Below are 27,196 nucleotides of genomic sequence, written 5' to 3'. Positions count from 1 at the left end.
TTTCATTCTTTGTCAGCACTTAAGACCTTTTCAGTTCTGCTACTAATCACTCAGATGTTTACACCACTTTTTTTTTTCCTGCAACATTTAAAGAACTCTACATATTTTGATGCTCTTGTGGGTGTGTTAAAGGTCAGGAAAGACGGCCACAGCACAGGCAAACCGTGTTTTGCTGGTGTCGGAGTTGCCCGAGCTGGCCAACATCCCTTTTTCACTATTATCCATCTATTTTTAGCCCGTGGGCCCAGGGCGAGTGAGCAACGCTGCCCACAAGACTTTTACCAGCTCACAGACGGCAGGCAGCACCCCAACGCCTGCCGTGAGCCTGCCGCTGCAGAGGCTCACAGGCGGCAGCCCCGGGTGCCCGCAGGCCGAGGAGGTGACGAGCCACCGCCTGGAAGCAGATGTGCCAAGGGGAGGCGAGGCCCCAGCCCCGCGGCACGGTCCCGCCGTGGGGCCCCCGCCCGGGGCTCCTCGCCCGGCCGCGGACGCTCCCGCCGCGGCGCAGGCAGCACCACACCGGGGAGATGCTCTTTGTCCCCTTTGGCTCGGCGAAAGTCTCCCTCCGCTGCCAGAGAGGAAGGCAGGGCCATCACACTTGGCAGGTACCCCAAATATGCCTCAAGGGTCCTCCCAAAACTGTCAGAGCCGTCTGGGCTTCTGAGGCTGCTGAGACATTACCGCACTCCATAAACGGAGATGAACGGTTCTCAAGTGTTTGTTATCACAGCAGTAGCACCAAATTAAGGCTAATTGATGAGACCAGTTATCTCCTTTGTTAACTTTGGAAGGAAGCCATCTCACTCACCCCCCACCCTTCTTTTGCTCCCCCACCACCTTGTCAGAGGACCTTGCCTAGCTAACAGTACATTTATTCCTGCACAGGATTTTGTGTAAATGAACGTTTATGGGTAAAACTCATTAAAATTACCTATAATAAATTACCATCAGAAATACTTTCTGCTATGCTTAAGCAACATGTGTAGTCTTTACCTCTAAGGCTTTGCCTGCACGTAAAGTTGCACTGCCCTGACTACACTTGTACATTGCAACAGTGCAATCTCTCTGGTGTGGCTGCAGTTGCAGGGGATGAAGGTGTATACAGTGACACAGCATCTTTCCACACAGGAAGGGAAACAAGCTATTCAGATTCAAGGCAATTCTGTAATAATATAACTATACACCTGTTCTAAGGTTAGGCAATAAAATGTATTACTAAAAAAAAATCCTTCTAAGTGTTGTAGTGCCTGCCCTCGCCACCATCTACACAGTTGGTACTTGCACCAGTACAACGTGTGTACACAGACACTGGGCAACTCTGAACAAAGAAAGCATGCATAAACCCAGACGTGCACCCACACAACAAATTGAGCTCCAGCCTTACATTTGCACACCCTTACAGTCGCACATCTTAAAGCTATTCACAAAAGCTCTCAACTCATAGACAAGGAAGCCTGCTCCTAAACCCAGCTGCGGGGCAACATCAGACTCTGGATTTAAACGTGGGCTGCTGAATTCCCACTTCTTTTTCCACTGGTCAGGCCTCTCCCACGGATTTATGCTGCCACCACCTGACAGAAGAGACCAACCCTCCAGGCTGGCTGCGTTGCAGCTGCTGCCACAGACTTTGACCCGCCGGCCGGGGCAGTGGCCCTGCACAGGGACGCAGCCATGCCTGAAGGGTGTCCTCCCCAGCTTCCCCGCCGGCCCCATCCGGCGCCTGCTGCGCTGCATTGCCGCAGTCCCCTCTGGAGCCTTACCCGGCCATTCCCACTGCAACTCACTGAAGCCAACAGCCCTTGGGAGGTTTCTCAAGACCCAGTTCAGGACTGGGTCTGAAAGTAATAATGTTCCTCAGCATTTCAGGTAGTTTTTGCAGGAAGCACAGCAACTGTTGAGCAGGGAGGTGGTCTCTCTGGTGCAGGTTCAGAATGCTTCCTGAGGATGCAGAAAGCCTGGAGTGGTCTTTCTGGCTCTATTCCCTCGTTTTTCCTCTTCCTCTCCAAAACCTTTCCTCTCTGGCAGCCAGTGTGACAAGAGCAGCATGTACTCGGAGCCCCCGCAGGGGCAGCCAGGGGTGAGCCAAGCCAGAGGTTGGACAGGAGCTGCTCTCCCAGGATGCCAGCTGGTTGGGCAGCCAGAGGAAGTAGCCCTCATCCCTGTCTCTCCTGTTCCCTGGGATGGAGGTGAGAGATGGTGGCTGCACAGGCATGACAGGCCGTGGTAAGAGTGGGGATAAGAAACCCCTTGGTGAGGGGCTGCAGCTGGCTTTGCTAGAGGTGTGGGACACAAGTAGTTCTCCGCAGTGGGAAACAGAGGGAGAAGGCAGGACAGATACGTTGTGGCAAGTCAGAGCTATAGGACTACCTATGCATATTTAGGTGTGGGAATGAAGTAGGTACTATGTCTGCCCATAGCTATGGTCACCATTGGCACAAACGGTGCCCTTCCTAACCGCAGCCAAAGCATTGTACTAATACAGCTCATAATTAGCAGCAACAGCTTCTATGGATAGTAAGCAGTGAAACAGGCTTTTAACCAAGTGCCAGCAAAAGAAAAGTAAACTAAGAAAGAAAAAAATTGTATTTGTTTCAGTCACAGACATCTTAGATAAGTGTAAAGAAACAATCAAACAAAAAACAAGTCAACTACATTTTCATCCTTGCCCAGAAATTATCACTGTGAGTGTCAGACTGGCACTGAGCCTTTAGGTCACCAGTTAGACATCAAGTTATGCACTGAGAAATATAACGGTAAAATGCACAACCTTGACATTTCAGCCTTTGACCACCATCAAATGCTGAATTATGGTAAATCTGGCAATGAGGACCGGCATTCTCAAATCCTCTTACTGCTCCTCCGTGAAGAGGAAGTCTGTAAAACAGTTAACCAGGCAGTGACCCTTCCTGTTGGCCTGCTTCAGAGACACCATGCACATGCTCCACAGACAATGGAAGACAGAGGACAAGTTAATTTAGGGAAGCGGAAACATTGGTGAACACTGTAAAGAACAGAGTTATCGATACATCCTGGGGGACCCTGTTCTGTTTGTGCACATCTAGTCATGGTGTCATGCCTTAACAGCAGGACATGTTAGAGCATTTACAGTGAAGCTTCTCTTTTTTCCACTTCTCAAACCACTTCTACCAGATTCGTTATGGGAAATCAGAAGGGGAAGCTGCAGTTAACACACATAGTCTTCAGCAGCAAGCACAACACCTTAAGACTGTTAACAACCTAGGAACCGGCAAGTTGAGGACTCACTGACACTTCTCCCCCCCCCCCCCTTTTTTTTTTTAATATCTCCTCTCCCAAATTCCCCTGGTTTTGCATTTTTTTTTTCGACCCACATGGTCCAGCAACAGGCTGTGTGCAAGAGACTTTCATCACTCCCTGGAGCCTCGGAGCAGTTGGGGGGCTCCATGCCAGCATCGGCATCCACCGCCTCGGATCCTGCTGTCCAACAGTGCCTCGCACACCAGGCTTTTCCCATTCAGGGTGGCGTTCCCCAGCTGGCACTGACTAGCACCTATCTCCCTGCATGCATTACTGGAATAACTGCTAGTGTTAATGGTATAAGACAGGTTTGCCGCAAGACAGTCAATTGCAATGTTCAGATAAAAATCGTAACCGCTATCTGTAACTTCCATCAAGTAAGGCTCCTTGCTCCCTCCCAAGACACCATGTAAAAATTGGCCCGTATTTCAAATCTAAGACAAAACGTAGACAAAGACTGGGGACAGCACAAGAAATCACTGCAACTCTTCCTGAAGTTTTCTAAATATATTCTAGCATAGTCTAAGCCAAGAAGCAAAGGATGTGCTTCAGTCCCATTGACTTCAAAGAGCCTTTAAAAAAAAAGTACTTAAGTGAATTGCTGAACTGGGGCCAAAACCTTGCCTTATCAATTTGTATAAAAAATTACAGTGCAAGAAGACATAATCAATGATTCATTATTATTATGACTTATAGACAAGAAAAATGCAAACATATTTCTTGTTCAGATTTTCAGGTCCAAAAAGAAAGCACAGAAAAGAGTCTATCATGATCAAAGGATTCATATGAACTATACGAGACTCAAAATGGTTGTCTTTTTGCTACAAAGTAGGATGCAATTCCCTGATGCTTGGCAAAAGACATAGCTACCCTGCTATTTCCAGCTGACAAAGCTTTGGACAAACTGTTTCCAGTCTGTGCAGATAGTGTGCTATGCTGCACTCCTGCAACTTATGCCATTAATTTTAAACTGGGTGGCTGGTAGCATGAACATTTAGTGAGCCTCCATGAAAACATTATGGTCACTAAAATCTCTTCCATTACTTTATTTGTGAAAAATCAAAGCAACAAGTAGCTTGTTTAATCAACTGCTTTCTATTAAGTGCTTTGCATGGTGGCACTAAGTTTCTTTGCCTATTAATCTTATCAAAACACAATGACAAGAGAAAAATGACTGTAGGGAAAAGCTCCTTTCTGTCACTGAGATAGCAGATGCGTATGTGTGAGTGAGTGATGGAGGGGAAACGGGGCTTACAGCTCTCCCCAAATCACTTGCAGGAAGTCAGGAGTGGTGTGCTGATGGGATGACATGCCTGTGAATAGTTTAAACAGTCGAAGATAGTCTACTTGGCATGAGCCTCCATCCATTTTCCTCCTCCACCTCACTGCCTGAACAGCTAGAGAAACCTTCTTGCTTTTCTGACCAACTTCCTATCATCTCTTTTCAAAGCAATAAAAGGTCTAAAACAAATTGCTATGTAATGTTACGCATCAATCAAAATCTTTTGTCAAGCCCCCCCACGTTCTATGCCAATGCATCAGTTATTCACCCTGGAGCCCACCTCAGGGGCCATCAGCTGCCCTAGGCACAGGTTCCAGAAGCAGTTGCCAAAACACCTCTACCCAAGAGCTCCTCTACTAATCCAATAAAACCTTTTCACAGAAGCTTATGGAGTCTTGTGTTGCTGGCAGCTTTCTAACAACATTGTTTCAGTCTTCAGCTTTGTGACAGAAGGATTACAGTCATGATAAATCCAATCCAGGGCTTCAAATTCCCTCGAGTTGGTATGCTCACATCCTCCTTCTCCATAAATCTAAAACCAGCAACACTTACTCACAGGCTTCCCTTCCCGACCTCCTCATTCTCACAAGCCATCCACTGCAAGATGGATGAGCACTATATGGCCTGCTGGTGCCAAAGGACCACTTGTCCCTGACCTATTACACAATGTGAAAAGACAATCCAATTGAAACAGGAGCAGGAGAAAGCTTTTTTAAAAGTGAATACCTCAAAAAAAAAAAAGTACTTTGACTTTGTAAGAGTCATCTTGAAACATTTGATAAAAGTATTGATCTCTTCCAAGTGTGTCCAAGACTGTTCAGCAAACATCAAGATTTCACCTGATTAAAAATGCATTCGTGTTTGGGTCACTATCTTCTCCCTCTATCCCACCCCTACCACATATGGAAAGGAATTGCTGAGGGAGTACAGACACTGTTGAACATCACCACCACCCCAGGAAAAGAATTTTTAAAAAAATCTGTGCAGCATAGGAGAAAGAGGAGGGCAAAGACACTTCCATATACTAAATCAAGCAAATTGCTCTGGAAGCAACATGCAGGGTAAGGCTGTATGACATTGAGCCACCATCCAGGTAAGTTCAGAAGTCAAAGAAAGAAGAGTTTCCTGTGAAATCAAATAAAGACAGTGGGATTAACACAGACAGCTGGAATCCTTAATGCAAAGAAGCAAGTTCACTTTTACTGTGTACTTGCTGCCCTGCATCCGTGTTACAGCATCAATGCATCTCCATTTAAACATATACTGTTATTAGCAGTGAGCTGTAATTAACTGAATTATTCATTAATAATTACCTTGGGAAAAGGCTGTGTACAAATGTTAATAGCAAGGACCAGCTCCCCTCCCTCCCAAAATGCCAGCTCAGCGGGAAGGGGCACTGAACTCTGAATCTTGCTGTTTTCCCCAGTGGCTCTCCCAAGGATACCGTGCCTTGCAATGCTGTACACACACCCCCAGTCCAAAGGGCAAACACTCCCCATACCCAGAGGCATTAATGCCACCTGTATTACAGTGTCCCTCCCCACACAGCTGTGGAAGGTTTACACTGACATATAATGAGCAATGAGCCTTCATACAAAAACAAACTGAGAGGCATGTATTTACTTAGGGCTTGCAAGTAATAGGGATATTTGCGGCACACCAGTAGGGCTACCACTGCAAGTCTCTGGCTTCAAGAGCTGAGGTAGTGGTACTGGAAAGGACTGGTATCAGTGCAATGGATAAGAAGGCACTAAGGAAAATGTGCTACCAGTATGGGACAGGTTGTGGAAAACCTCACTGCTTTGCCATCGTTGTGTAACTCTGGAGTCTAATAAGACTCATTAAGCATTGCTTGACTGCAAAACTACAGACAATATAAAAAAAGTCAAGTAACCTGCCCTGATGCCACAAACACATGCACAAACTCAGGATAAACAGACTACTCTGCTCTTCATGTTGCCTGAGAGCTCAAACTTATTTCCCTTCTCTTACTGTATTAGCCACCTTCTGCCTTCCTCTGCAACTACGACTGTGAAGCACATGGACAGGCTCCTAACGTGGTGTAAGAAAGGTCTCTGGGTGGTTACAGACTTTTCCTCCATAGGAGAGGGAAAGGAGGACCAACAGCAGCTACCTGGCTGCCAAAGGCTCTGGCGTAACGCACACCGAAGACAGCACATTTTTTCCACTGCCTACCACGGACTGCCTATCAAGTCTACCAGTGGACTACAGTCAGGTTCTGAAGAGGCAGGATACGTAACAGGTACCAAATTCAAGCTGCTTGTAATTCAACACCCAAGGATGAGCTCAAACACCATTCCCTAGAGGCTACCCACACTTCTGAACCCACTTACAGATACGGGCATCACTGTCTGTAAAATACTGACCCCTTTCTCCAAATACCCTGTCCCTGCTGAGTGAAGAAGCAATCTGAAACATTCTTCAAGTGCCCCTTTCAGAGAAGAAGTACCTTTTGAAAGTTTCAAAAGGTCATTGAGAATAATTTGATGATGAACAAAAACAGGAGCCAATATGCCCAGGTTTATACTCATTTAATGCTCTGATTGTCAAGTAAAAATTATACATTCCTGTGTATAATTAACCAGGCTAACTAATCTTGCTTGACAAACACAGATATAAACATCAGCTTTGACACCAAGCCAAAGCAACCACTCTAGGATCTGTGCCAATACTGAATTCCTCAGTCTGATATCATAAAATGACTTGTCTGTTGTATTTACAGTTCCAGTGGCTCTGGACTCTGCCGGCAGCCAGCCAGAAGAACAGATTTGAACTTACCCATTATGCCAGAACATGTGCATTTGATTAGAAGAAAGAGAAATTATGCATATTTCTTCTGGATGGTGGTATTCATCAGACCTCCCATTGTAAACTAACTGCAAGGCATGCTGCTATGCAAGTATCAAAAATCCTTTGTAACATATAGTAAACCAGTATATTTCTACAGGCAGTATTGCTCTTCAGCTCTATAGCCAGGTTTCTCTTACCATGCTCCTTGCATCCGCACCTCAAATCCAAAAATACAGCATTTCACTCTGTGTTTTAATTGCAAAGGACAGAATTTGAGTGCTGTTGAACAGAACTTTTCTTTCTTAATAAATAAATGCAAAAATATCTCACCTCATTACCTGAGTTATGAGGAGTTGGTAAAACCACTCAACCCAAGCCTGTGACATTTCATGTATTTCTTCAATCCTCAGGAGCAGAAATCTTGGTAACAACCTGCTAGACGGACCATATTTCAAAACCTACCTAAGAACACCCCATCATGTGGTAGGCAGAAGGCGCTGCTCTGGTTTTCAGCAAACACTCACTAGCCATGAAGTGCCACCACAGAAGACCCACTTCTCCTGCGACAGCCAGAAAGGGCCCACCAGGGTAGGGTGAGCAGGGAGGTGTCATGGCTACAGGCAGAGGATGCAGAAAACATCCCATAAAAAAGTGAAAGGCCCACGTGGAGATTTTGAAGCAAGGTTTCAAGAGGGTTCACATCCCAACAGGGACTTCTAAACTAACTAATCTCATATTGAAAACATTTTTTTTTAACTTCAGGCCACATACTGGACACCAAATGCGAGCATTTGGGTTCTGAGCTAAAAACAGCAGTCATGGGCTTCCTTCAACACAGGTCAGCTCTTTGGATTATGACTTCTTGCCTTATTTTCTATCCAGTGGGGCTCACTGGTGTCCAGCAGGTGCAAGATGAGCTCGAGGTCCCCAAAGGCAGCCCCGACATGGATTTCAACCCATGGCAGCATGCAAGAGGGTACCAGTGACTCACAGGTGGACACACTGCTGTCAGGACCGGGGTGCAGAGTCCACGCAGAGCACAGCCATGCCAGTTCAAAAGTTCCCCTGCGTGAGGACCAACAAAATACCTTCCACCCCTGCGTGAGGGCCAACACAGCCCACTGGCAGCACGTCAAGTGCTGACTCAGCCAAGGTGGCCCAGGTCAGCAGGCACTGACAGCATCGCCCTGGGACCCTGCCTGACATGGGGGAGAGCTGCCCTTCTCCAGCGGAGGCAAAATGTGAAAGGGGGAATAGCCACAGCCTCTCAGCAGCAGATGAGCTATCCAGGCACCCCTCTGCAAACGCAGCTTTTACAGTTTCCGCACACCAGCCAGCCGACCCGCCTCCTGCCAGCCCGCTCCCCTGCCTCCCTACAGGAGGGACTTCCAGGGCCCAGGGGTCCCGAGGCTCTGCAGCATCTGAGGCTGCCAAAGGGATGGATATCCCGAATTCCACAGCACCTGGCACATATACAGCTTCTGACTTTAAAAAAAAATTCCTTTCTTAAGTCTTGAAGGAGAAATTTCTTAAATTGCTTTTCTTCTAGAATATTTTCCTGCCTTGGTTTGGGGAGGTTGTTTTTAATGTTGTTGCTTTGATTTATTCATAATACAGGGATTATTTTTCTACAGGGCAGACATTTCACCGCCTACAAAATTTTGTAAGTGCCCTCCGGAAAATTTTGCAATACTAGGCAGGCCCCTGTGCCACCTCTGCACCTCAGCAATATTCATTTGCAAGTGGGCTAAAACCTTTTACAAACAGGATCACCTCCACCATCCCCTCAAGCCTCCACAAACCCCAATTAACCCCAAGAAGGGACTTTGAGACCTGAAGAGTCAGAAGCTGCAGCGCATCACGCTTTCACCCGCGGTCCCCGGAGCACCACCTGACCTGGGGGTACTCCAGGTGACTGCCCATGGAGACCAAGCTGTGGCCCCGCTTCCCAGCCCAAACCACCCACCAGCTTTTCTCCAAGTGTCAAAGCTCCAGCAGCATGGAAACAGATCCTCAAAACCAGACTGGCCTCTCTCCTCAGGCCAGAGCGCCCCTCTGCACAAGGATGTGAAGCTTCTCACACTGAGGAGAGGACTCAGCCTGGGTCAACAATGCCTTGGTGAGATCCTTAGCTATTTACCTACTACAAAAGAGGAACCATGGTATTATTTTACCAGAAAATAGAAACTCTAGTTGAGGAGAATGGAGAAGCCAACAAGCAGTACATTGGGTCTGTCAACAGAAGAGTCCTTTAGAAGAATGTTTTCTGGTTATTTTGGTCATTTAACCATGTCAGCTAATATTTTTAAATATGAATTATTCCAAAGATAGCTTTGGATCACTGGTCTGCAAAGATGAAAGGTTACCTTTCTTTATCAGCCCTCAAATGTCAACCAACGGCTCTTAAGGGTATCCAGTACCCTTGCCACATTTTACTTCCATCCATTCTCTTTGATGCAATCTTAACTTGCTTGTAATGCTGTTGGAAGTAATTTGGAAACGGCAAAATCCTGACTCATTTCTCTCATGTAGCTACAAGGAAAGCTTCCTTTATTGGACAAAAGTCATTCCTGTCTTCTTATGTTTGTGTAGCTACAAAAAAAATGTGAAGCACATCACACTAAGCAGACAGTAAGCTGACAGAAGTTCATTTACTAAGCAAACCTCTCCCTCTCTTCCAACACTTAGGCTGAAGATTAAAGTCATACTATTGTTTTAAAAGCATAAACCTCTCAAGAACGATGAGGCTGATATTACATAGATTCACTTCCATGACAAGAAGAGTTATCATGAAGCCAAAGGCTTACACTTTAAAAAAATTGCTCTGGACTCTTAGCCCCATCTAAAACCTATATCCCAAAACAATAAATTCGAATAGCACATGTCCAGCTAAGAAGTTCTTGTCCAGTTGCTCAGAAACACCCCACACCCCTCCAAATGTTAAGCCATGGAAGTTTTCTGGGCATCCATTTATGTGTATAATCTAGCAGATAAAATTAAAATACACTGAATTTGGTATTTTCTTGTATGCATTCACAAAACTTTAGAAGATAAGCAAAACGTGCAGGTTTAATGGTGGAAGGGAAATGTCTATAGACGACGTGGGAACCTGCATGCACTACAGTAGTCAGTTGGTTAGTCATCGGAATAATCTTCCTGCTGAAGGCATCCCACATCTCAGTTACAGATGGCAGTTGCTATTCCAGGGCCTCACGTATCCATGGTACTTATTATAATAATAAGGGGATTGGTTACTATTAATTTCTGATGGAAATTTCTCCGCAGTTAGTTTTACAAATGATATTGAGTCCCTTTCAGTCCTGGACTGTCATGTAGCACTTCCATGTGCTGTTTGGAGTCTGACACCTTCCATGCTAAAGCACAAGGCCCAGAAGTCTCTCTTTACAGCAAGTAGCTTGATATCTATTTATAAAACAAGTTCTGTCCTGTCTGTTATTACTATTTGTACAAAAATGATTACAAGAACACCACAACTCAGTTTTAAAATCACCTCTACAACCCAGGGTCACTCCCGAAAAGTCCCTTTTCCCCAGCCAGTGCCAAGAGCCTTCAGGCATCCAGTTGACTCTTTCTCTAAATATCTTGTACAAATGCTGGACCAGCTCCTTTCACTCCAGTACAACTTTAACATAAGACCCTGGGATTTCTCCCCTCCAGGTGGCCAGCAATGCACTTTCAGCAGCAATCAGGCAAACAGAAGTCACCCAGAGAAAGACCTAGGATGACCTTAAAGGCGTGCCAAAGCAAAATGGTTATTTATACCTCCTAACACCAGGCTCCCATCAGGAACAAGTGAAATCCAGTCTACTCACATTTTAAACCAAATCTACCCACGCTTTAACTGAACTGATAATCAGTAGTTCAGTGGAACTAAGCACAGAAGCAACATTTCAACCTTTTATTACTCTCACAACCACGTAGAAGTGGGGAGGAGGACGACACACATGGTGCATGCACATACCCAAGCAACTGGTAAACATCACCATACTGTTTTCTTTGTTTTCTGTGAAAAAAAAAATCTCAGCACTACTCACATATCCCCTTAGTTCAGTGCAAGTTAGGACCAAAAGAAATGCCTAACTTCACTTTTGTAATTTTTAAAAGTTTCATTGTTTCTATTTCTGGCATATCTCTAAAAGAAGTGGATGTTCTGAAAGTGTGTTACATACTATAAAATTCAAGTCAGAAATAAAGAAATGGGGATGTTTTCAACATTCGGGACAACGAAGCAAACTTAGTTCCAAGCCAGTCCACTTTGCCACAGCAAAACAGACAAGAAAAGCAAAGCCAAGTTAGCCCAAACTGAAGTGATGACAGGGCAAGTGCAAACAAACTTCATTGGGAAAGAAACCTATAATACAAGTCTCCTCTCCATTTCTGAGCAAAAAAGCCTAGAAGAAAACAACTCTCCCCTTCAAAAAAAGAAGAAAGTTTGCTGTGCTCAAACAGAGCATCCCTTATTTTGTGCCACGTACCCAACGCAGCAACGATAACCTCTTCAGCTGTAGGACGCTGGCATGAGCTGGACCATCGAAACTACTTTGGATAACACTATCACACGGGCGCAAACAACCAAATAATCGGATCCGAGCCGTGTACGTGCGCAGGGAAGGGGTAGGCAGCTCTTCCCTCCTCCTGAAACAATCCTCCAAAGGAAAGTCCCGGTCAAGGCTCCGGCCCCAGCGCCGGGGAGTGGGGTGCCGCCTGCAGCCCCCCGGTCGGCTGCGAAGTGATCCCCGACGGCTACAGGCAAGGGCCTGGCCGGGGTCCGGCAACCGTGGAGGCCGGCGAAGACCCAGCACAGGGCACGGCGGTGAGCCGCCCCGGAGCGCTGCCGGCACCGGCGGGGCGCAGCGGGCAGCCCCGCTGCCGCGGACGCCTGTTTAGCGAGACCTTCGCACCCGCCCGCCGCCGGCAAGGGCTGCCCGGCGCGGGCGTCCCCGCGGCAGCCCACGGCGCCTCCGCCACCCAGAGCGGTGCTGAGGGGACAGCCCAGCGGGGGCTGCCGAAGCCACAGACACGGCGGACAGCGAGGACGCGACACGGGAGGCGGGGGAGCCCGTGGAAACTTTCCGCCCGGTCCCGCCGAGAACTGCGAGGCGGGTCGCTCCGGCCGGGAGCCGGTGCCGGGCCGGGGCCCCGCGGCCCCTTACCTTGGATCGCTCCTTCACGTAGTACTTGCCGAGCCGGCTCCCGCAGTACATCACCAGCCGGTCGATCAGCGTGAGGAGGAAGTTGATGGCCTCGCAGCCCTCCTCCGTGCCCCCGATCCACTTGATCTGGTCGCCGCGGAGGTGCCGCTTGGCGACGCCGCGGCTGGGGCCGGCCAGCTGCCCGTCGGCCAGCTCCCCGTCGCGGTGCATCCGCTTCACCCGCTCCAGCACGCAGTCCCCCACCACCTCCCCCAGGAAGTTGTCCAGGTAGCAGAAGCCGATGTCGTGCAGGCAGGGCACGACGTACTCCAGGGCGATCCTCTCCAGGTCGAGCCTCATGATGTGCCCCAGCGGCATGGCGCTGCGGGGACGGGCGCGCCGCTGCCCTGCCGGCGGCCGCGTCGGGAGGCGATGCCCGCCGGGCCGCCGCCGGCTCCAGGCCGAGCCGGGCAGGGGCTCCGCCGCGGCGCGGGGCCAGGCGAGGCGAGGCGCAACTTTCGCCGCCGCGGCGGGCTGCGCTGCGCTCCGCGGCCCGGCGCTGCGGGGGCGGCGGTGCTGCCGGAGCCCCGCGCTGCTGCCGTCGCCCGAGCAGCGTGCGGGGGCCCCCGGGGCCGTGTGGGAACCGCGCCCGGCAACCCCCGCCCGATTTATGGACCGGGGCGGCAGATGGCCCCGCGCTGATTAATACGCCGGCTACGTGCGGAATGTGTGCTCGCCCCACCGCCCGCTCGCGCGGCGCCGCCGCACGTGGGTGGAGCCCGCCCGGCGCGACACGGCGCGGTGCGGCACCGCGCGGCGAGGCTCTCCCCGCCCGCGACAGCCCAGGCAGCCAATCGGCTGCCGCGGGGCGTGGCCAGCCCTCGGGGAGCAAGCGGCGGCGATTCCACACGTGCGCGCGGAGGGCGTGGCCTGCGGCCCCGTAAGCCCCGCCTCCCCGCGAGTGGGCGTGGTCAGCGCCATTGAGGAATGCCCCCCTCGCATGTCGGCGGCCCTGCGGCCCCCCCCCGCCCCGCCCCGTCGAGCCGTCCCGCAGCCGGGCCGGGGGCCACCGGCACCCCGCCTCGCCCTGCTCCGGGGCTCGCGGTCTAGTCCACGTGAGGGTTGCAGACGCCCCCCCGGAGTTCTCCTGCCGCCTCTTACATCCGCCTCCCGCAGTGGCAGTTCCAGCACCAGACGGAAGCGTTTCTTTAGGCGGCAGGTACAGCTTTTCTGGGCGAGGAACGCACTGGTTTTTAAAAGTTTATATAATAAAATAGAACTTCCCTTAATTATTTACCCCTGCCAGGTTGTTTGGCTCTGCTGGCAGGAAGCACCTCCCGGGCTGTCAGCGACTTCGCGCAGCGCTGGGACGACTTCAGTCAAACGGTGACAAACTTCGTTCCTCGCTCCCAAACGAAAACACGCTTTTCCCTGGCGTGACCGGTTTTCGGTAACACTGTCCCTGCACCGGCCGGCCACGAAATACGATCCCGTCCGAACAGCACGCGTACAATTAAAGATGCCTCATGAAAAGCAAAAAGTAAATAACTGCTCAGCTTCGCTCACAACACACAGCGTGCCCACGATTCCAACAACCAACCAACCAAAGCCTCCACAGAACCCAAAAGTAAAGCAGAGACACACTCCGGAGAGACGCTGTCTGCGGCCAAGCCAGGCTGGAAACCTTGCGGGACAAGGCGTCCCCGCCTAACTCGGCGTCGCTGAGGTTACCGACATCACCGTCCCCTCTAATTTTGCCACCCGCAGCCGCCCGTGTGACCGGGGCATCCACCCTGCACGGCGGCGGCCACTCTTGTCCCACGCGCGCCTCGGCACCGCGTCCCGCGCAGCCCCCGCGCCCCCCCCGCCAGCACCTCCACCGCTGCCGCCGGCTCCGCCGCCGCCCGGGACCCCCGCAGGACGCGGGATGCGTGTGTGCGTGTGTCCGCTGGGGGACGCGCCCCGCGGGAGGCCGCTTACGCACCGGCGGAGCCCCGCGCACGCAGCCGCCGGCGCGCAGCGGGCGCGGGGCTGCGCGGGACCCGTCCCGGCCGTGCGGCGGGTCCCGCGCTGCGGCACAGCGGCAGCTCACGGCACGGGAGTTACATGCATTTCAGCTAGAACAAGGCACATTTCGCCCCAAAAAAAGGCAACACCCACGCCGGTGGTTTTCTTCCCTTCAAGTCGCGAACCCCGTCAGGACTACAAGCAGTCCCTGTTGCTGACGCTGCTTGAGCTGCAGACTCCAGGCCCCGACACATGCAGGGGCAGGTCACGTACCCCACGTTTGCTCTCCTTGAATTCAGCAGTATCCACCCCCCAGTGCATAACTCTAAGCACAGGTCTAGTCCTCTAAAGCTATTCCCTGACAGTTCTGTCGAGAGCCAAGCAATACTTTTACATCAGATAAATTCGTAAGCAGTGAGATATGGATTGTCAAAGGGCTTTATGTGATTTAGGTACACACTTCACATTAAAGTGTAGTTATAATTAATAAGATACAGTTCTGAATCTTATTAATCCCTTAATGCTTATCTGAAAAATCAGTCAGGCACGGTAAACTAAGAGCAGCTGTAACAATCAGCAAGGGATGCAAGATTAATTCAACTGCAAAACGTCAATGTTATGAAATTTGGATACGTTAGGAAACATTATTGCTGCATTGTCATACTGTTCACACATTTTTGTCATGTGAAAGCCATGATGTGCCAAAATCCTCCGATTTTTCTTGGATTTTTCCTCCTCTTTCTTGTTTACATGCACATGCATGCTCATGGTCCTATGCCAGAATCAAGTATTTGTAGATCCTGAACATCTAGCCTTTTTATCAAGTGTAATGCTGCCATTTTGACAAGTCGAGGGCTGAGAGGTGTATCTTCTGGCATTACAGCTCTATTTTTCTCCTTTCGAGAGTTTGAAATTCTGAGTTAGGCAGGTCTGCATCAGAAAAAGCCACCTTAGAGGGTCAGAGATGTGTCTTAGAAAGCTAAGTCCACAGCCCCACTTGCAGAGTGATGTACACAGAGTTGTAAATACTTTTATTCCACGAGCATCGATAAGTCATGTCTTCCTCAGGAGGGCATCTGCTGCCCTTTGTTGGCAAATCAGGTTTTCTGGTGGACAACATGCTTGCTCCCTTGAAGCATGATGTGTTTTTCACACCTAGCATTTGCAGTACCAGTCAGACGCATTACTTTTCCACGTGGAGATAAAACAACAGGAGAAACAAGCCCCAAGAGTAATGATTTTGTTTATTTTTATTTACTGGCGCTCTTTTACTTCACCTGTTTGCCACTGACTTTTGTGGGAAGCATGACGATGGTGAAGGTGTGTGATAGAGATCGTGATTGCTTAGATTAGAAACTCTTTCCCCATGCATACAGGTTGCACCCAGCAATAGTCTCCACATCATTATACTGGAACGAGTTTGTAACCTAAACAATCACAATCTCTATCACACACCTTCATCATCGCCAAGAAAGGGCAAATTCTTGCCTAGCCCACAGGCACTCTGCAAGAGCTCTCTCATTCCCCTTAGGGGTACCAAAGCTGACTGGAGAGATGCTGGGCTGCGATTGCAGTAACTCCCAGACGAAGTCATCAACCTGCCGATACAAGCGGCAAAGCAGTTCTCAATATATACTATCCTGCACAAGGACCACCCAGAGGAATAGCAGAGCTGGAGCAGGACCAGACATTGAAGCTTCCCAAGCACTTCTTGTGATCACTCCACAGCTCCCCGCACAAAGCTATGGTAGCATATGCAACATAAGAGTGTTGCACAGGTCACAAATAAAGGCATGAGGGTGTGAAATAAGGTAATTCACAACGTCACCTGCACCTTTGGACAGGCACAAAGTTTGTGTATCACAGGCATGAAAGGCATCAACACATTTTAATTAAAAAGCCTGCATCACTCAATTATATATGAGCTATCCCTCTGCCATGTAAAGCTCTGTTTATCCTTACACTGTAGAAACTTTTATTTTCCCTTCCAAAATTAATTCTATATTTTCTTATTTTCCATTCTAGAATCTTACTTTCAAAACTCTTTTGAGACCTGTGTACCTGTTGCTTACACCTGCCTCCATGGTACATAATAGAGTTCAGTAGACTGAAACAGGACATTATCACACGGGCAGAATGGTTTTAAGGAGATTTGTTTTAGAGGACAAGAGCAATTGGTAAGTGTCAGTAAAGCCCGAATACCTTGTTACATGCTAATGTATTTTTTTTGACAGCAGAGTTTACAGATGAACTGCTTCGCACTTCTTAGAGCAGAGAGTTTTAATCATTTTGAGTCTTGTTTTCAGATTCTTCCTTTCGGAAAGCCAGACCACTTCAGTGCCAAGAGCTGAACTGCAAGGGCCCCAGAGAGAGAAAGAAAAGAGAAGAAGACTATTCTTTGTATCAGTCAAAACTGAAAAATAGTATTTTTAATACCTCACAATGTGATGAAGAGCTGACGGCTCAAGATCTAGTTAGACGCTAGTTGAAGCCCTGCCTACAGAAGGAAGTTTTCTGACGAGGTTGGTATGGCTAAACCAACCCCCTCGCCAAGGGGCAGGCAGTGTTTGTACGGGGATGACACAGCCCCGCTAGCAAATCCTGCCATGACCGCTTAAGAGCTCGCTAACCCCACCTGCCCTTCCCACCCCTCTGCTGGAGGTTTCAACGTCTCCTCCGCAGGGCTGACAGAGGGGAACGTGTGTTTTTGCCTCAGCCACTTCAAAAGTGTGAAGTCCAGAGCCTTAAACCCACCTTCACTGGGGGCTTAGTTTTACACGGAAGCAGCTGAGGCATCGGCATCTGTGCCGTTCCTCTGCCTGCTGTGCAGGCAGCAACTCCTGGTAAAGTGGCAAAGCAGCTATGTTTTGGTGTGATGTCTCCTCTGACTACAAGAGCAAGACTTGCTGGAGCTCCTTTGTCAGCACCCTTAATGTTATGTCATACTGAAAGCAGCTGTGAGGGCAAAGGTACATGCTACGGCTTGAGCTGATCTAGCAACTTGTTCAGCAGCTTTTCCCCCACACCCCCTTTTTGCACTTGCTTTGGCACACTTTGGACTCCTCCACAGCCAATCCCATTTTCTAAGGTGGCAGAAAAGCAAACCTGAGCAAAACCATAAAGAAAGATCCATGGTCTGCCAGGCCGAAGAGTTGAATTGTCTCAGGTCAGGGCCCTTGAGACCTGCTGGAAGGATGGGAACCATGGGGACTGATGCCTTTGGGCAGGGCTGAAGGTTCAATAGCTCAGCCCTTGCTTGCACCTTCCCTTCACTGTCGCAGTCATCTGGCCTGCACTAGGGTTCATAGTTAATGTGATAAAACTTTAGGGTGGGCTTTAACTCAGCTTAACATCTGCTAAAGATTGCCTTGATCGTAGCAGGCTGTTAACACATGTTAACTGGTGCACCAGTATCTTCCAAATCTTAGTCTGGGGGGAAAAAACAACCCTATAAATGTTGTTAGCACTAAGGGAGCTCAGTTAGCATCAGCGACAATTGAGTGTTTTCTCAAAGTTTTTCTAAAGCTTTCTAGGTGTAAAAATGGCCCTTTGGGAAGTGGGATTCCCAGCTTCCTGATGGGATTAAGTGCCCCTATCTTGTTCCAGCAGTCCCTGAGATACGCCGAACCTTAAACTTGCAGCTTTTACTGGCCTGTTGTGTATCTCTTCTGGAGGAATGAATGTTTATGGCATGCTGTCAGCTGTTGGAAGAGCTGTGGGGTGTTCAAAACTGTCCTGCAGGGAGTTAGCAAGAGAGCAGACTGTCAAAGTTGCATAATAAATGCAATTAATGCACGATGGTCTGACAATATAGCACTCGGCAGTTAATTTTATGGCTATCAACTGTCATACCATGAAAAACTTGGAAGTAAGTATGGCTATGAGGAAAAAAAGACAACTATTGAGACTTCCGTTACATAAACAGAGAAGTTCAATGTGGTAAGTAAATAGCGCAAACAAGGAGAAGCAGTAAACTTTGGTAGTATAATATTTTTGTAAAACAAATATTCAATTATTTTAAAATTATTAATGTCTTTTTTAGGAATCTGACTGTACAGACATCCATATATATATATATTCCCATGTTTTAGAGAGGTTTGTCTTACCTTTTTGATTTGGAGTGCTAAGTTAAGAACTACATCTAGGGCAAGTACTTGCATTTGAAAAGAAATAAAAAATTACCATAAATAACATTCTGATTACTCTTAAACTGATTTGCTTTTTAAATAGATACTCCTCCCCAGAAACCATATCCTTTGCTACCAAGTGTATCTCAGTGCTTCTGGGTTTAAACAGTAAATCTCAACGACAGAGAAGTAAGTCTGCACAAAATGGTGCATTGTAATAAAATAGAGAATCTGTCTAGGAAAGTAATAATCCACTGGTCAGAAGACTGGAGCCATAGCTGAGTTAGCTGCATCACCAAGGATTTCGAGTCAGACAGCCCTCAGAAACATAAATTTTGACAGACCAGAAATCAAAGTTCTCAACATTAAAGAGATTTCTACTGAAAGGACCAGGCTTCGAAATATTTCCTATGTCTTTTCTTTCTCAAAGACATTAAGCGGTCAGTTAGCATCAATGTAGATGAAGAAGAAGAAAGCCAGAAATAGAGTGTTTAAAATATGTTCCCTCCTTGTTTGCAGTTGTTTTCACAGTTCTCCCACAGCTTCTGAGGAAAACAAGAAATAAGTATATGATGTAAACAAAAATCCCCTTTCTAAAAAAAAAAAAAAATAGTATCTTTGGGGATGGGCAATTTTAGGGATCAGACTTTCCACTTTTCCAGTTCTATTAGTCAATTAAAGAGCTATAGTTTATTATCTGGATTTTATAATTAAAGTCTCCACTGTGCAATTGTCAGTACAGGCAAACTTAATTTCTGGGAAATCTGTAGCTGGCAGTGAAAATTACAGTTGGCTTTCAGCAGTTACTGTCCTGCTGAAATGCCAGGAAGATAATAGAGTTGTCTGGGTTGGTTTGTTGTTGGGGTTTTTTTCTGGATTTTTTTTTTAAGTTGCTGAAACAGAGAACAGCGGAAGACCTTACAAGGGAAGAAAATCAGAACTCTGGTTCTTCTTACATCTTTCTGATCAATATGGCTACAAAAGCATTGTCTTCAGTATGGGTGAGTGGTGATATTGCTTTATCTTATTTCATCTCCTTGCCTTTTTATTTAGGAAGTCCCTGCCTACTACTGGAAAATTTTTGAGGGGCTCAGTAAGTATACATTTTAACTCTTTCGTCTTATGTCTCAAGAATTAAGGTCCTCCACTTTGTCTTTAGAATATGCTATAATCCAAGATAAACAAACAAACAGAAAACAAGATTTTTTTAAACTGCCTGAGTGAGAAGTCAAAATGTCTTCCTCTAGATTACTTAAGATAATTAAAGCAGTGTATTTCTGCCCTTTCTTTTCTATCCTACAAGTAGTGGTGCATTTATATACCTATAAAGATGTTTTATACTAGACTCTTTTTGCATCGGAAGGAGAATAAATCCTATAAAATATAAGGCACATCCATATTGCTGTAATTATATCCACACCATTAGTTGTACCGATATAATCATTCTGTCAAAAAAACCCTAACAAATACTGATTATACACATTGTGTATAGCCAGGCCATAAATAAAGTCATACCCCTGCCTACCTGAATGCTTATCTCTATCATAAAGATTTTTTCGTTTGTATTAATGAAAAGATGGCATATACTTTGCTAATTTTTTTTATTATTGTATTAAAAACAGACTTGACATTTTTGCATAAAGATCACAATAAAACATTTTTGGATTTGGGGTTCTGTGATACAGAATGAATACAAATGTAAGCTTTTTCTATAAACTGAGTTTGATGATTAGGAACAGATGTTCTTGGACTTGGACATCTTATTGTATATATAATTACTAGAGCTGTCCTTCTAATCACAGCATGCAGAACTGATCACTTACCATATCTAATTAAAGCACTTTTTCCTCCTAACACAGAACCATGAAAGTACTGTTCCCTAAATTCACTTCTGAATGGCTTGCTAATAAAATTTATATCAAGGATTTGTTTTCCTCTCATAAATGAATGTTTCTAATAAAATTCATCTATTTTGTAAGATGTTTGCCAGATGTTATTCTAAGCAAGTACTGCCCGAGTACTATTTTGGCTGCGTAAAATGTAAAATACATGTTCGTATCAAGTTATAAAATTAATAATTTATAGATATAGATAGTTTCAGTGCCAGGCTTAAAACAAAACTGCAGTCGGTTTATCCTGTACACAGTTCCAAACAGCCTCATGGCAGGACATATGCTTTGTTCGATTTAAAATATGACTTGCTTTTTTTTGCAAATAAAGTTTAATTAAAATCTTGACACTCATGCATTTCTGAGAATCTTGTTGGTGGGTACCTCTTGTTCACACATGTGATTTTCTGATAAGCAGAAAATTTTTTTTCTTCTTTTAATCTTTTTCTGCCTCAAGAGCTGATAGCAAGCTATCTGGCCACACAAGAGCAACAAAAATCAATGTTGTTAAGTGATTATCATAAGTTAAAAGTTAACAGCAGATTTCACAGTAGCTATCAACCACACTTGCACAGCTTCCCGCTCTTGTTGGGCAAATGCTACACTATTCCTCTTAAACTTCAGAGTCCTTGTCCTGGTGTTTGAATAGGGTGGACACAGCTTTACCATCTCTGACATGGGGTTCCCCCTCTCTTTGCTGGCCAAATGATGTCACCTTTCACAAACCACATGCAGCTCAGTAAAAAAGCCACCACTTGTAATTAAAATCTGCCTTTTCAAACATACTGTGCTGTTTCCACCTAGCCAGTAGTATCTTTCCCCAGTGAAGCTTTCGGAAGGCAGTGCAGAAAAGAAAATCCAAGACTTCATGTAGTGTGTAGAAAAAGCAGACTCTTAAGCGGATTTTAAAGTATTATGGAAAAAAAGATACTGTCAATATCTTTTCTCATTAAGTGCTGACATTATTTTTTTTATTGTGGTTTACAATGTCCTATGGGAAAACGGAAAAGCAATCTGTGTTGCACAGGCACAATATGGTGATTTAACTGCTAGGTGAGGGTTTTCTAATGGAGAAAAACCTTGTGGAATGACTGTCTTGCCTAATTAGTTATAAAAGCAAAAAGAATGCAAAATATTATAACCAAAGGAGGTCACAATTTCTTTAAAAAGCTGACTTTATTTATTATTTCATTCATATACTTTTAAAGCATTCATTTGGTAGACAAGCCAATGCTCCTAGAACTCATCTTGTGGCCAAAGCAAGGTTCCAATTACTCCTAATTCATTCTGGATTAATTGACTTCATGATTTCTATCATCTGCCCATAGAGGCTTGGTATTCTTTCTTTCACTGTCTGTTTCACTGCGAAATGTTAGCATGTCAGGATGCTGGTATGTCCAAATAAAACCCCTAGACATGCTGACCATAATCTGATTCTGAAGACGGACATTTTTGTGCCACAAGATAAATTTTTTCCATGAGGGATCTTTTGAGCTGACTTTCCTGCACAGAAATTGCAGTTATTAGGCTCAGTTCAAAATGTCAGTCTTAATTAATAAACAGATCAATCCTACTTTGCAGTTCCTTCATTGCCTTTCTGAGGATTTACAAGTCAGAGGGTAAGTAGCTATTTACTGCCAAAAACCCAGTGGACGTTCAATAGCAACCTCAAGGGAGGACAAGCCTGGAGATCACAGAGCAAAACTACTTCTGGGAATGTGGGTGGCAGATGGCATCTGCTCCCCAGATGGGAGCAGCTAATATCTTCAGTGAAGACCTTGACTTCAGATAATTTGAGCAGATACTGGGTAATTGCCATATCCAGAGATTGGAGCAGTTAGGCACATGTTCAAGACTATATGACTACAGTAAGTGAGCCTTTACATGATTCATTCTCCAGCAATTTTCAGAGAAAAATAACTATTTTTTGTGGGTGTATGGAAGGAAGAGTAAAACATTCAGAGAACACCCATGACTAAGCTTGTCTCCCCATTGTGTGCTGGGGAATGGGAACTTCATCTGGGCTCTTACCTGCACTGCTGTGCTCTGAATGGTCTGATGTTATGACCTGAATAAGAAAAAAAACAGCCTTAAAATTGTTCTTTTTCTCTCTTCCCTAAGGAAGAAAAGCTTGTTTATGTTTTGCAAACAAAGATTTTAGCAAATGACCACACCCTCACTTAGCTAGGAATTATTACATGATTGTGCCTTCTGGCTTGGGGGTGAGGAATCACCTGAAGAGATCTGTGCCACATTGCATTGTAATTTGAGAGGTTGATTACACTGATTTTTTTAGGCTTGCTCTAGGTACGAGTCTATCCTGGGGGCCCAGGAGTCTATCCTTAAGGCCATGTTACACCCCAGGAGCTACTCTGCCTTTTAAATTTAAGAACAAACTGCCTGATGAAAAGCCCATTGAAGTCTTGCATGTGACCTCAGTAAATTCTTGAAGAGGAAAAACATGCATATTTCTTCTGGCAGAGTTATTGCTTTTCTAGAGGCCAGAATCTAACATATTATGATATATTGATCACAGAGTGGATTGATTCATGTTCATTTTTTTCTCAGCATTTCTGTTAAAAACTCCCATGCCTTTTCCATGAAAGACAGAAAAGATAAATCAACATTTTAAAGATCATCTTATAAGTAAGCTGCTATTTCAGCAACAAGCTGTCTGAGTGTATGTGTATTATTAAATATGTGACCAGGAGTAGTTACAGCATCAATGATAAGGATAGGCTGATTTTACAGAGAAAAGTGGATCATCCCATTAACCTGTCTTCTACCAACAACACACATTTTAGTGCAGATGAAAGTAAACTTACACACTAAGACTGGCATCTCTGTTGTGCATGTATATTTAGATGTATAATTGCTAAATGGTTTTTTGTGCTCTGGGATCCACAGCGATTTTCAAAAGGCCTTAAAGGTCAGGGAAAATAAGTTTGCTTTGGGTCACAGCTAAGAAAGCGATGCAATCGTGACGGAAGTGTTGGTCTAAGCACAGGAATTACACCATGAGAATTTACTTTGCTGTAGTAGAGACATGTGTGCACCATGCCCATATCTACCTGGCACTGACATATCCTGCTGATAATTTGGCATACTCCTTTCCAGTAGTGCAAATCCTTCCCGGTGGGCCACATCAGAGCAGGGGAAGTGGTGACGTACACTGATACAGCTGTCTGAATGCAGGTCTTCCCATATTCAACAGTCAAGTGTCTGGTAAACGTTTTGAATGCTGCTGTCCATAATTCAAAGTCCCAATGAACTTAAAAGGCTTTTTATATTACGAGCTGCTACACTCCCACTTCTGTTCCCTGTCAACGAACATGAACTACGTGGTCAGTAAGGTGCAGAGAGGAAGCCATGGATTGTCTTGGACAGAGAGGGAAAGAACAAGTACAACGAATTGTCTGAAAGCCCAGCATTGGTCCAGCTCCAACCCTAACAAAGAGACAGAGCCCAAAATCTCACTCAGATGCCTGAACTTTTATTACTCCACAAGAAAAGAAACTCAGCTAAATTTTTGATACACACAGTAATCTCTGTCAAATTCCTGAACAATAACCTTGAATTCAAAGTAATGTTTGCTGTACTTGAATTTTGAGTGAGCATCTCTGGCCACTACCTTCCCAGCCGATGAAGACAGGTATGAGTGAAAATGTGGGGATCCTGTCTTTCCTCCATCTCACTCAAATGCTTCCAAATCATCTTCCATTTCCTCTCCGACAAGCTTTTTTTTCTGATTCTCCACTATCTAAAAAAGAAAAAAAAAAAAAACAAAACAAAATAAAACAAACCAGTTTCCTGAAAATGGATCATAAGGATCCTCAAACTCACTAAAATCCTCTTTTAAAACAGTTCAATAGTTTCCAGCAAGTGGCCTCCTCTATCCTCACATAACCCCAAAAGGCACCGTTATTATTGCCAAAAGCATAGGCTGAATGCAAGTGCAAAAGACAGTGCTTGGGGATGGCAGCATTTTCATTTCAGTGATACAGTACATGATAATTTGTTGATCTTTTTAAAGCATGCGAGTCAATCCATTAATGAAACGTATTTAAACCATATGAAGTGTATTATGCAGTATTTTTATGACAAAACTAATTTACTGTAATGCCATCATATAGAAAAGTAGAGGAGTAGATTATATGATAGGTGCACACAAACCACTCATTGATTATGTTACACAAATGAATGTGTGGTATGAAATGTGATGCATATGTATAAGCAACTAAAGGAAAAGACATCTAAAATAGCTTACAGAAATTAAATTACATTATTTCCCAGCTAATATATGTGGTTTTGAACTAGAACAGGACTTTTTTTTTTTTTCTGTTACAAACTCAGTCACAGATACGTAAACTTGCCTTGTGTGTGTGTGTCAGAAACCCACCCTTTTTGTTCAGACACAGACTTGAGTAGTGGACTGTGCCATGCAGATTTCAGGTTATGCTCGGCCTATCTTGCCATGTGATAGATGAAGAAGGTATAATGGCAGCATTTATTTAGGGGCTGGGAAGCAGCAGCAGCATCTACACTGTAATGTTATGGTGCTCTAAGGAGCTTGCCACGGTCCGCCCTGATCTCCTGGTGCAGACACACAGTGATGAGCCACCACTGGAGGGGCAGAGGAGGAGAGGAAGGCAGAAAGGTCGCTTGGCAGAAGCCTATAAAAACTCCCTGGAGGTAGCCACACTCGGTGGTGGCTTATAGCCCTAGAAACCTCTTAACATTCATGTATTTAAAGGCAGTATTTTACAGGATGCTTAACACTTCACCAGCACAGCACAGAGGAAGAAACTGAATGTGGCAAGAAAGGAAACACTCCTCATATTATTCCACCAGCCCTTCTCAGAATGCTGTAAAAGGTATTGGCTGCATATTTTCCCAGCTTGCCTCCTGCCACATAGGGATTCCTCTTGAAAGATATTCCCACAAGGATTCTGTCTGGAATAGTTTAACATCCTTCATTACATATTTCCTCTGCTTACCCTTCCCTATCCCTTTACTTCAGTATTCCCAGGAGAAGTTTTACAAGATGCTGATCTTGCACAGTAAGGAAAAAGAATACTCAGCACCCAAGGCCTTAAATGGAGTGTTTGCTTCAAGACTTTAATTAAGGTTTAAATATATGTTTTTAAGTGGAGAAATAACAGGACTAGGAACAATTAGCTCTTCTTTCTTTTTTCAGTTCACCTGTGACCTCAAGGAGCAAATTTCTGCAATATCTTTCTACACCTCTGCAAAATTTCTCGTGAATGTTTGAACCATAGGGAAAAAAAGATTAGTGAGTGTGTATTTTGTGACCTTATGTCCAGAGGCCAATGAAACACCAACAGAAGCAGGAAATCCTACAGTGTCGACTGTGGCAAGTTAGGATGATATACCTGGGAAAGCATCCCTTCAGAAGTGTCTTATTATTATGGAATTTCCTGAAGCATCTACTGCTGCCACAAGGAGGTTGGTGAGTAACGGGACTTCTGCTCCAATCTAGTGCAGCTATCCTTCTGGGAATGGCAAAGAAGTACTGAAAGACATGCAGCTGGATGCAATCCAGGCAATGAAACACAAGACAGAACTACTGGAAACAATAGTAGGGAATAGCTGGCAACCACAGGCTCCCTGAGCTGCAGAGCTGAAGGCATGCAAGCCATTGCCACTGGCCCATACATACATCACACTCCCTCAAGTTGCCTTTTCCTCCTATGGAGCTCTAAACTGACCTCATCATCCCACAATACCTTGTTAATGAAGTTCAAGTGTTTTGTAAATCAATGTCCTTTTATTGTAAATGATAACCACAACAATAGACAGGAGATGAACAATAGAGACAGTAGAGATAAGCACCAGGGTGCAGCCTTGCAACCACTTGGACAAGGAAATACTATATCACCTACTCTCAAAATAAGTTAGTACTGCATTCTCCATCCCGGCCCAAAATGGGAGTACATCCACATGCTAACAAATTTTAGGTACCAAAAACCAAATCGGAGAGGTAGTCTAGTATAGTTTCCTTGTTGAGCTTAAACCATAGTACGAGACACTTCCACTTGCCTGTCAGCTTTCCACAGACCTACTCCGCACCCTCTGTGACTACCTGCCACTTGTTGCCTCCTTTAGCAGGAACAGAACACTGCATTTCATCAGCCTGGAAAAGAAAAGACAGGCTGGGACAGCTAGTATCTTGATTAGCATCATGAATATCAACTAGGTGATTGGGGAAGGGAAAAGGCCTTACTAACTAATGTTTCCTGAATTGCCTAAATGCTCTTCTCCAGCCTGGGCTGATGGCACTGAGGCATTCCCAGTGACCTGCTACAACATGGGAGTTATTAGCTCCCAGTTATCTCCCTGGCAGGTGGGTGAGGATAACAAAAAATAGCACCCACAATCAATTAGGAACTTGGAATGAGTGCATATGCATAGTCTCCCTCTACATTGTCTCGCTGAAAATACACAGCTCCACGGACGTGATGCGCCCTGAGCTTTCAGTTTCATTGCTGGCCAATATAACAAACAGATTCACCAAATTGTACGTCTGCCCTGCAAACACAGCACTCACAAGCAGTTAAGCTTAATTCCTCTCACATATGGTCTCCACCCTTGGGCATAGGCACTTCCAGTGTCCTTCCCATTGACCTAACA

The 27,196-nt window shown here is 45.7% G+C and overlaps 1 protein-coding gene across 1 annotated transcript in view; it reads right to left on the bottom strand.

Annotated features, from left to right (window-relative positions):
• Positions 1–12,900, bottom strand: part of EGLN3 (egl-9 family hypoxia inducible factor 3) — a 29,236-nt gene extending 16,336 nt beyond the window's left edge. The window contains exon 1 of the mRNA XM_059819414.1: positions 12,544–12,900. Within this exon, the coding sequence (XP_059675397.1) occupies positions 12,544–12,900 (357 nt within the window). The remainder of the gene's footprint in view (positions 1–12,543) is intronic.
• Positions 12,901–27,196: the final 14,296 nt, after the last annotated feature.

The sequence above is a fragment of the Gavia stellata genome, chromosome 7, assembly GCF_030936135.1.
Source record: "Gavia stellata isolate bGavSte3 chromosome 7, bGavSte3.hap2, whole genome shotgun sequence".
Lineage (NCBI taxonomy): Eukaryota > Metazoa > Chordata > Aves > Gaviiformes > Gaviidae > Gavia > Gavia stellata.
The sequence above is the reverse complement of the archived record's forward strand: the minus strand, read 5'-3'. Positions and strand labels throughout refer to the sequence as shown.